The 11,538-nt window shown below is 31.0% G+C and overlaps 1 protein-coding gene across 5 annotated transcripts; it reads left to right on the top strand.

The window, feature by feature from the left end:
• Window positions 1–1,478: 1,478 nt before the first annotated feature.
• LOC110661371 (pheophytinase, chloroplastic) lies at window positions 1,479–10,736 on the top strand. Of its 5 annotated transcripts, none has more exons than XM_021819982.2 (7): window positions 1,479–1,638; window positions 2,961–3,080; window positions 3,165–3,730; window positions 5,646–5,872; window positions 6,236–6,427; window positions 6,527–6,683; window positions 10,364–10,736. In XM_021819982.2, exons 2-7 carry the CDS (start codon window positions 2,975–2,977, stop codon window positions 10,601–10,603), a joined length of 1,488 nt encoding a protein of 495 aa, XP_021675674.2. In that variant the 5' UTR covers window positions 1,479–1,638; window positions 2,961–2,974; the 3' UTR covers window positions 10,604–10,736. The 5 variants fall into 5 exon arrangements, with proteins under 5 accessions (XP_021675674.2, XP_021675676.2, XP_021675672.2 ...); XM_058142952.1 differs by having other exon boundaries at window positions 1,489–1,651; XM_021819984.2 differs by having other exon boundaries at window positions 2,961–3,730; window positions 10,448–10,736.
• The last annotated feature ends 802 nt before the right edge of the window (window positions 10,737–11,538 follow it).

The following is an 11,538-nucleotide window of genomic DNA, read 5'->3' as shown; positions in this document are numbered from 1 at the left end:
AATATACATTGAAAATTTTAATAATATTAATTAATATTATATTATTATATCCAAAATTAATTTTATTCATAAATTTTATAGTATTTAATCGTTGTTCAAATAATTAAATATTTTATTTTAATTAGTCTAAATTAGTCTAATGATTAAAAATATATTATTTATTTGACATATTCAAATTTGAATTATTACTTTCTCAATCTCTTATTAAAAAAATATTAAAATAAAAAAAATATCCTGAGCAAAAAATTAACAATGTGGCATTTTCTACTTAAATCTTCCGCAATAAATATTTTCTTTCACATAATTCCAAAATTTAGGCCTCTTAAAATTCTCACATGAACTATGTTCAAAATACGTGGGGAAGCGGCGTAGAAAAAGAAACATGAATCGGAAACACTCGGTGGATCGAGGTCGAAGCCTAATTTATTGGTTTGATGATGTATACCCCTTCAAGCGTAAGTACCACAAGAGCCACCTCGCCCGACCTCCGTCAGTACGATGCGCTGCGTTTTAGAATAGGTAATTCAATTAAGCAAAACAGATTGTATCGAATTTTAATTAATTAATTTATTAATTAATTTTAAAAAATAATTAAATTAAAATTAAAAAATTAAATTCAATTGAAATTAAAAATATTTAATTAATTTATTAAATTAATTAAAAAAAATATATTTTTTACATAATTAATTAAAATATATTTATAATTTTTTTATTTATAAAAAAAATAATAAGTGTGATTTAATATTAATAATAGAATAAATATAAATTAAATATTTTTACAAAAGTATAAAATAATAATTATAAATAATATAATATTAATAAAATTTTTATAAATATATTAATTAATAAAAATTTAATTATTACAATTATTATATAAAAAATAATTAAATTAATAATTAAAAATCAAATCCAACTAAATTTATTCTTATCAAAATAATAATTCAGTTATAATTTAATAATGTACGCCCTATATATAAATATGTTTAAATTAAACATTTATTATAAAAATTGTTAAAATTTATTATATGTAACCATGTTTAAACTTTAAATTAATTTTTATTATAAAATTTGTTAAAATTTCATATATTTATTTTTTTAATTATATCAATTTTTATTTAAATTTTTATAAATTATATATATATATATATATTTAAATTAGTAGTTACTAAATTTATTTTTATATAAAAATAAAATTTATAAAAGATATATTCTTAACAAAAAAATTAATATTTACGGGTTTTTCATATTTTATTAATAAGAAAAATTACTTTTATTTTTTTCCCTAGAAATAAATTTATTTTTAATTAAAGTGTAATTAAAATTTAATAATTTATATTATTAAAATAATTTAAAATTATATTAAAAAAGAGTGTATTAACAAATTAATTAAAAAATTATTATTTTAAAAGAGAAAACGATTTATAATTTAGGAGAAATGAATAGAAAATAGATAAATCGAAAAGGTCGGCTTGGTTTTTATTTGGCTTTTTGTTGGAAGGGGAAACTTATAAGCAAACCCCATCTCGTTTGTCTTTCTCTAGATTTCTGCTTCAATCTCAGAAGTGCAAACTACATACAGAAGTTTATAGAGTTTACTCTCTATCAAATTTTAATGACATTTCTCTCTTCTAATTGAAGGTAACAAACCTCTGTAAGTTCTCTTTGTTTTCCCCGTTCTTAGCTTGTGATCTGTTAAGTAAAGCTTCCTCTTCATGAATTTTACTAGAAAGATGATTGTTGTATGTCCATTAGCTATAGTTTCATCTTACTTTAATGTGCAAGAACTGCTTACAATTGTTTCTATTGACGATTTTTTTGTTATTTTTTTAATTTTTTTTTTTAATTTCTTGCTTTCAGCTTTTGTTTGGATGCCTGGGAAAGGAAACAAACTATTAAAGAAACTTTGGTTGTTAAGAATTTATTAGTTTTGTGCTAAAAGAACTAAAACTAACAACATCAAGCATCATGTAATCTTTACACAAGCATAAATACTAATTTTTTGAGCTTCAAAGGGAATTAACTTGTTTTAATACCTCAAAAATGGTAATCAATGTTAAAAATGGATCCAAAGCTTCAGGTGGAGCATAATTTTTTTTTTTTTTTAATAATAAAAAGAGAAAAGATTGGAGAAGGAAACAGAAAAAGTAAGTGGCAAGAAGGAGAACTCCTACCTTACTGTCGCTATTCTCCGTAATATCTGAGTCAACCTTCGCTTGAGAGAATATACCAGGAAAGAGTAGAAAAAAAAAAGGCAGAATAGAGATGCATGCAGCTGTCAATATGCTTTATAGAGTCTTGGGTATGTTATGTTTTTGGCAATTTTTTAATTTTCAAATATCTATACCTCAACATTTGAATCTATTTGGAGGATAGAAAGAAAAAGAAGGGGTAGATCTGACTTGGAGGAGAGCAGTACAATATGACTTAGAAGCATTATACATTTTCGAGGATTTAACCAAAAATCGTTTGGAGTGGAGAAAAAAAATCTATATAATCGACCTCAAATTTTAGTTGAGTTGAGTTGAGTTTATACCTCACCACACCACACGGGTGTCATTTGAATTTCTTTACAATAATTCTACTTTTTACATTTTAATGCCTGAATGACAGTGGTGTCATTTGGTTTCTTCCTGTCAACTTTAAACCCATAATCCCAACAATTAAGAAATGGATTCACACAATCCACCAAAAAATTCGCTCGATTGATATGCAATTCTGGTTTTTTTTTTTTATTTTATTATTCACTATATAGATTTGAATCATTAGGCTTTAAAATCGACTCGAGTCATAGGATTCAAAGCAAATCATACGATTTTGACAACACTTTGTAGTATGATCAAATGCAAATGCACGTGCAAACTTGGTAATGCATACCATGGATATAAGGGTTCTCTTTGCACCTGCACATAATATAAGGTGACATTATTTGCCTAATCAAATTTTTTGGCTTATAATTGCAGAACACTCTCTGGGTATGGAAATTCTTACATTCAATATCGCAACATGTCATGGTGTTACAAATTTGAGGTGGAAATTAGTTGATAAAAGCTCAAATTCGTGTAAATCAAAGGTCCCTACTGGTACAAAAGCTCAAGTTTTATGTGCTAGGGTTGATCACAGAAGTGAGTCATTAAGATTTTCTAATATTAACAAGTTATTTTTAGGGAATCCTGATCAAGGGGAAGGTTCTAAGTCAATCAATGCCCCTGAAGGCTTAAAAGTTGTTGATTCAAAGGTTTTGAGTGGAGAATATGATAGTTATGTGATTCATAGAGATGAGGATGTGGAGAATATTTCAGGAAGTGGAGAATCAACAACTAAGGTTTTGATTCCTGGGTTACCAAATGAATCTAGGGGTGAATGTGGTGCTCCCATAAACAGTTGCTTTTGGGAATGGAAGCCTAAACTTAATGTGCATTATGAGAAAGCAGGGTATCAAAATGTGAAATCTCCACCAGTGCTGTTTCTTCCTGGTTTTGGTGTTGGTTCCTTTCATTATGCAAATCAATTAAAGGATTTGGGCCGTGAATATAGAGTATGGGCAATTGATTTTCTAGGGCAAGGCATGTCTTTGCCAGTTGAGAATCCCACTACACTGTTGAAGGAAGGGGATATCTTAGAAGAAAAGAACTCCATTTGGGGATTTGGAGAGGAAACTGAGCCATGGGCCAATGAGCTTGTTTACTCCATGGATTTATGGCGGGATCAAGTTTCCCATTTCATAGAAGAGGTACTCACTATTTATACATGTGTAATGTAATAGTTATGTGATGAGAATATGCATGTGTTGTCTATTCATGCATATTCTTAATATGCGTTGCATTCTGTGTCTTATACCTACAGAACAGACTTTAAATCAGGTGCTCTGTGGATAAATTGCTTGACAGGATTTGCAACTGTTTATTTCATCCCAGTTTATGTTTTTAACCATGGTTCTTGGCATTGTTGTGAAGTGGGTATTAACTTAGTTAAACTAAACTATGTTGTTTTATGTTATGATGGTTCATACTTCGTACTCCTTCTGCAAAACCATAACCTTTTAAACTTTCTACCTACAGATACCCATCAGTCCTAAACAGTCACTGGTTATCTTTGCTCATATCATTTTGCTGTCATGACTTGTAAATGATTATTACTCAGAACACACTACATCCCAAGTTTACAATCCATGTTGGCAGCTGCATTTTGATACAAGAGTTGAGAGGTGCATTTAGAGCTTACCAATATCGTTATCAAATGATGCTGTGAAAATGTAAAATTATTGTTTTTACTTTAGTACGAAAGGTAGCATGCTGCTATTGTATATATCAGGCGTAATCAATACACTTGTAAAATAAGGGAACAAAAATCATTGCTTTGCCTTATGCTACCTCCTTATGGCGATGGGAACTGAGGGAGCATAATTGACTTAAATGGCATTTCAGAATGTGAAATTGAAATAGCAAAGAGCATTTTGTTGAATTTCTTGTTCATCTCTTCAGAGTGTATGCAAGAACCAAAACCCACCACCCAGCTCTTTTTTCTTTTTGCCCTTCTGCATGTGAAGCTGGTCACTGCTTGAGAAGATTACTGCATACTACATTCTTAACACAAACTGCTTGCATAGATTGAGCCAGAATCGGTCAAGACTCAAGAGGGGTATCTCCTTTAAAATTTTTCAATATGACAGATTCTGTGGTTGATGCTAATTACTATAACTTGCTTAGACTTTTCTTTATGTTGCCACTGTTCCATAACTTGTTACTCAATATTATTATACAAATAAGGAATAAAATTTTTATTAACTTGAATTAAGGAGCTATTCCACTCATTCACGAACAGCAAAATTTGGCACATGGTTATAATGATTGCTTCATCATAAAATCCCCCAGTTCAACTCTGACTAATCCACTGGTGTACTTGACCTCATATGAATGAAAACATCTCAAAGTGAAAGTGGGAATTTTTTTTTTCTTCCATCTTGTTTAGTGAGTGATAGTTCACTGTGAATGTAGACAACTTTTCCTCTATGTTGCAAGGGTTTTGCAGTTGCCAGGCAATTCTCACCGAAGTGAAAAGTGAGGAGTCTAAGGCCATATGTTGACACTCTACATAGCTGCATTCATGAAAATTGTTATCTCCGCCTCTTCATGAATGGCTCTTATATTTATTCTTAGACGTCGTTGAAAAATAATGATGCTTGTATAATTTTTTATGTTTTTTATTGCCTTGGGGTGGTAAAAATAATACTAGTACCAAGTTACCTTTGCCAACACTGCCAGTTATAATGTCATCCCATCTCTCAATCATCTCTGCCTGGAATTATTCCTTTTCCCAGTAGCACCCTTCTGTGATATGTCCATGAGGAGAGGGGGAGAGTGGGTTATTGTGGTTGGGAGTTGGTAAAATGATACTAGGACCAAGATACCATTGCCAACACTGCAAGTTATGCATACAATGTCATCCCATCTCTTCAATCATCTTTACCTGGAATTATTCCTTTTCCCAGTTGCAAAAACTAGGAAGGAAGTATAGTGAACTAGAAAAGCATTTTTATTGTCTTATGTTAAGTATCACTAACATTTTAATTTTACAAGCATATAAGTTTTAAATTATGAGAAATAAATATATCAAAATGGCAATTACATTGGTCATTTATGTTACAGGTCATTGGTGAACCAGTTTATATTGTGGGGAACTCACTAGGAGGATATGTTGCCCTATACTTTGCAGCGAGCAATCCTCATTTAGTGAAAGGTGTTACGTTGCTTAATGCAACCCCTTTTTGGGGATTCCTGCCTAATCCTATAAGATCTCCAGCACTGGCAAGGTTATTTCCATGGTCTGGAACATTTCCTCTGCCTGCAAGTGTGAGAAAGCTCATTGAGTTACTGTAAGTTATCTTTTAATCAGTGAAGAAGGTCAAAAAATTTTGCATACTAATCCATGCATTGGTGTCACCTTTTGTCTGTGAAGTATATAAACTCTCACTAAAACTTCTGATATAAAATTGGAAAAGCATATTTAATTTATCACAGAAAGTGAAGAACATTTGCATAGTTTAAATATTAGGTGTTGCTTGATCTACTTTGGTGAATTGTTTAATGTTTATACTCAGAATCTGCTGTAGTTTTCTTCTCCACAGCCATCGTTGCTTAAGTTTGAACTTATTATGCTATTACAACAATGATTGCTGCTTATTATTATGCATCTTTTTTCTAGTATGCTGTTATTATCATAATTGTACATTTTCCAGTTGGCAGAAAATAAGTGATCCCAAGAGTATAGCAGAGATACTTAAACAGGTTTATGCAGATCATTCTACAAATGTTGACCAAGTGTTTTCTCGTATTCTTGAAATAACACAACATCCTGCTGCTGCTGCATCATTTGCTTCAATTATGTTTGCTCCTCAGGGACAACTATCATTTGAGGAATGTTTAATGAGGTAGGTATTGTAAATTTATTAATTGTTCTTGATATGTCATGTATATCCCCCTTTTTTCATAACCATGGTTAAGAACTTATAGTTTATTTGTGTTTCCAGGTGTAAAATGAACAATCTTCCCATCTGTCTCATGTATGGAAAAGAGGACCCATGGGTGAAGCCCATCTGGGGCCTTAAGGTGAAACGACAGGTGCCTGAAGCTCCGTATTACGAGATCAGCCCAGCTGGTCACTGCCCTCATGATGAAGTTCCTGAGGTAGGCAGCTTGTTTTAGATTACTGGTGCTTTTTGTTGCTTATCTTTATTTTTTGTTTAGAGATGGTAGTAGCACTCAAGTTTTTCTTAAAGCAAATGTTTAATAAGCAAAAAAAGTGAAACAATACAATGCACTGCCAAAAGACAAACAGAGGTATAAGTGGATCCTTTCAATGAACGATACCACTCAGTTTCATATTTGCCAAGTTTTCAAATCTAGCCTGGTCTTTGAATTGGTGAAAGCATGAGGGTTAAGAGTTAGATGAATTGCGTTCATACTAGAGTTGAACCAAATAAATATTAATAAAATTTTATTAAAAATCATGAGGGAATAAAAATATATTAAAAGCAGTAAGTTTTATTAATATTTGTCAAAATTTTCAATATAATGAATTTCCTATAACAAATAAATAAGAAAATTTTATTTGAATTTGAAATATTAAAATAATCATGATGTATTATAGAAAATCTTATATATATATATATATATATACTATGTAGCACGGAAACGGAAACGCGGACACGGGGAAACGGCATTTTTCAAAAATATAGGAAACGGAAACGTGGGGGAAACGCGTAAATATAAAAAATATAGGGATATATTTATAAATAAATAAATAAATATATATATATATATATATATATATATATATATATATATATATATATATATATATATATAAAGTCCTAATTATAACAAATTTAAATATTAAAAAAAGAAAAAAATAATAAAATTAATTATTTAATTAATTAATTAGATTATTTATATATTTATAATTATAAATAAATGAAATAATAAATATATAGAATAATAAAATTAATATTAAAATACTGAAAATAAAGGTTTAAAGTTTTGATAGAGTGAAAATTGAAAAAAAAATAATAATAATGATTAAAAAAAATTTTCAAATAGGAAATAATGTATTAGGATTCGGGGAAGGAGAGCCATCCAAGAAGGAGAAGCGCGGCAGCGCCATCGGGGACCAGTCACCTACCATGCCGGCACGTTGCCCCCACCAGGTACACCTCCTCCTTCTCCTCCTCTTCTTCTTCTTCTTCTTCTTCTTCTTCTTCTTCTTCTTTTTTCTTTGCCTTCTCCTTTCTTTCTGGAGGTGCGCGACATTTTTTTTTTTTAAGAAACGCGTGGGAAACGCGTTTCCGATTTCAAGGAATTACGGAAACGGCCCGGAGACGTTTCCTCGCCGTGTCCTAACGTTTCCGGCAAGGAAAAGTTTCCAGAACGGGGAAACGCTCCCGCCTCCCGTTTCCGTGCTACATAGTATATATATATACATATGGCTTTAAACATTATAAAAAAATAGAGAAAAGTATGAAAAAATATGATGCAGTTTCATGCTTTTACATTTTAGGGTCTCTGATTTTTTTGGTAACATTTTAGTATCATATGTTTTACACTGTTATCTCTTTAAAGTCAAAACCGTTAACAACGTTAGTTTGTAGTGATGTGGCAATAATGTGGCATGGAACGGACTTCAACTAAAAATAATTTTTGCAATTGATGTGGCATCCAACTCACCGTATGGGAGCCCCTTTAAAATTAAAATTAATTAATTAATTAATAGAAAATGAATTTAATTAAAAATAATAACAAAATAAAAAAAATAACTTTCTTCTTGTTGTTTTCTTTTTTTTCTTCTTTAATTTTGATTGCAAGAACAAAAAACAACACTGACAATCTCAAAACCAGAAAACAAGTTTAACTTCTTCCTTTTCATTACTGATCCAAAGTCATTTAACCCCATTCAGATTAGAGACCCCAGAAAGCTAAAATCCTACTGAGCTTTTAGTCCTTTATCACTAAACATTCATCTTGAAAGTTATTGTGATAAAACTCATAAAATTTCAGCATTGAGATGCCAATTTTTTGCGAAGAGAGTGGAATTGCTTGGGCTGTTGAGAGACATTGAGTGATGAGCAGTAAGATGTATTGGGTGGGGGAAGTTTTGGTTGGGGGGGGGGGGGGGTGTGGGGACGGTGTGGGTGTAGAGAGGAGGGGTGCCGGCGGGCGCGGAGAGAGAGAGAGAGAGAGAGAGAGAGAGGGAGAGAAGGCTTTGAGAAGTATTTTTGGAGAAAATGGAGCAAGGAAGGAAGAAGACTTTGTTGAGTATGCAAAATCAAGGAAGAAGGAATTCATTATTTCTTCTTTTCATCTCTTATTATTTTTAATCGAAGTTTATTTTGTTTAATTAATTTTAATTTTAAAATGGGTCCCACATTGAGTTGGATGCCAATGCCACATCTATAGTGAAAAAATAATTTTTAATTGAAGTCCATACCGTGTTCGTGCCACATCATCATAAGCTAACTATGCCAAGGTATTTGGTTCTAAACTGCTAGTGATGTAAAATGCAAGGTGCTAAAATGTTAAGAAAAATTTCACAAAGTCTTGAAGTGTACCCTTTGTATGGGAAGAGGTTTTTAAAAGCAATGTAAGGTTTTTTAAGGTTTAAAAACCTTGAACTTGTGTTCGGCAGGGTAGAAGATTTTTTAAAGTATGATTTTGAGAGGTTTTTTTTTTAAATATCAAAAAACCTCCATTTTTTAACTCACCAAATTGGTGGATTAACAAGGTTTTTTTTTTTTTTTAAAACCTCCAAATACTTTAAAAAATCTTTCAATTCTCTCAAACACAAAAAAATTATGAAAGTTTAGAAAACATGAAAAACGTCACTTTGAAAAATTTTACTTTATAAAATCTTTCTTTACTTCCTTCCAAACGGAGTGTAAAAGTGCAAAACAATATGTTGCTTTTTTATATTTATTTCAAATAAGTAAGATAGGAAAATAATCTTAGTTATTTTATATAACATAATAATATAATTATGGCTTGATACATAAATCAACTCCTAAACTTACAATTTTCTAAATTTATGGATGAAAAATGATGAAATATATCCCTTAAATAATGGATTAAGCTGTTTAATTTATTCAATTATTTATAATTAAATGTAGCATTGTGATTAGTTATAAAAATAAAAATTTAAGTGTAATAATTAAAAAATAAAAAAAATCAGGGATGCAATAGGTCAAAATAAAAGGTAAGGATTGTAATAGACAATTTTCAAATAGGTTAGGGGCTAATTTATCTTAAAGTTGAGTGGCCAACTGACATGGGTTCACAAACCTCTTAACTCATTGGACCAGGACAAGGTTGATTGATTCACCAATTACTAAGCCGGTTCGGCGGATTAAGATGGTTCCTTTGAAAAAGAGGGTTAACTATTGACTATCGGTCCAGTTTTGACAACAGAAATCTTGAATGTGTGTCTAGCCTCCACCCATAAGGAATGGGTAAAATATAGCTTTTCATTAGAATTGTTTTAGCAGAAAGTATGTGATTCTGAAATAAAATGGAAAATCTTGAATATGGAGAAAGAATAATTGTTGAAATATAATTCTCTCCTGTGTGAAGGTAACTATAAGCTGCCTCAGTAATCAGCTTTCAAAGTTGAAAAAATCTCTCCTATGAATGTTTTGATACCTGCAAGTAATAGGGGTATATATGTGTTGTGATTACTACAAAATGAAGAGCTTTTGGGCTGTGCATGACATAGCTAGTAGCGACTTGGTACTAGCAAAAGCTTCATTGTAAGAGAGGAGACATGGGATATTGATTTTTTCGCTGTTTGCATGGATTCATGACCCTTGGTGTTAATACAGGTCGTGAATTACTTGCTTCGTGGGTGGATTAACAACATTGAGTCTCATGGTTCGAATGTACTGCCTTTGCTTGATGATTCACAGAGTATCCGGTATGACATTTCCAAGGACTTAGAATTTACAAGAGGAGGATCAAGAAAATTGGTGAAAGTTCGGTTCTTCGGATCAGGGTTCTCCATCTGGAACTGGATTAACTCTTCTGTCAAGTCTCAACTTGGGAAATTGGAAATCAAATCTTGATCACAGAGCCACCTTCCCCAATGATCAATGTAAATTTGAAGCAATTTTATAATTGTTCAGTAATATTAATTGGTAGATCCTCTTATTTTTAAAAGGCAATTAGTTAATACCTAATATTTAATTCTGTTAATCATATGGTTCTTCCATTCAATTAAACATTATTTTTCTGTTAGTCGATATAAATAATAAAGGCCAAGTGAGAGAGATATAAGTTTTATCTCTTAAATACCCCTATTTAAGAAACATGATATCTTTCTCCCAAAAATACCCCTACCCGTTAAATCCCCAATTCATCCCAACGTTCCAACTTACTGTCTCTTCTCTGCTACTGCTCCTACCAAAGTGACGTTGCCCTCACTAATGGATGCCATGAGAAGGTTGCGCTTGTTGAAAAGCCTCCTCTCATGTTTGCTTTCTGCTTGAAGCCATGGGGGCTGGAAGTTCCCAACAAGGGATCTAAAAAGAGGTCACAGAGGAAATTTTCAGTTATTAGCCAAAGCATCCAGGAAGAAGATTAACTGTATTTGCTTCCGTAGATGAAAAATGTTTTATATCAAGGTCATAACTATGAGCTTTTAGATGATTCTTCATTGCCTCAAATGTCACCAGGGTATGATATGCCCTGTCATACCTGCATGTCCTTTGCAACCAGTGGGGGGCTAGAAATTTCACAAATTCATAAAAATAATATATATATATATATATATATATATATATATATATATATATATATATATATATATATATATATATATAATTGACTTAATAAAAATTAAAAGAAATTTCTGTTCATTAAAAAAAAATAATATGAATATTTAACATTAGGAATTATTGAACTTATAGTATATTGATGGCTAAAATAAAATTAAAAAAAAAACTGTACAATTATCTAGAATTTAATTTTTTTTTATCAAAGTAATCATGAAAAATAAATT

Source organism: Hevea brasiliensis, unplaced genomic scaffold, assembly GCF_030052815.1.
Source record: "Hevea brasiliensis isolate MT/VB/25A 57/8 unplaced genomic scaffold, ASM3005281v1 Scaf99, whole genome shotgun sequence".
Classification (NCBI taxonomy): domain Eukaryota; kingdom Viridiplantae; phylum Streptophyta; class Magnoliopsida; order Malpighiales; family Euphorbiaceae; genus Hevea; species Hevea brasiliensis.
The sequence above is the reverse complement of the archived record's forward strand: the minus strand, read 5'-3'. Positions and strand labels throughout refer to the sequence as shown.

Excerpts from the sequence above, each read along its gene's own strand:
- LOC110661371 (XM_021819980.2), top strand. The coding sequence starts at position 2,975 with ATGGAAATTCTTACATTCAATATCGCAACATGTCATGGTGTTACAAAT. Across the intron at positions 6,428-6,526 it reads TTTGAGGAATGTTTAATGAG|GTGTAAAATGAACAATCTTC; the intron begins GTAGGTATTGTA and ends TTGTGTTTCCAG. Across the intron at positions 6,684-10,363 it reads CTCATGATGAAGTTCCTGAG|GTCGTGAATTACTTGCTTCG; the intron begins GTAGGCAGCTTG and ends GTGTTAATACAG.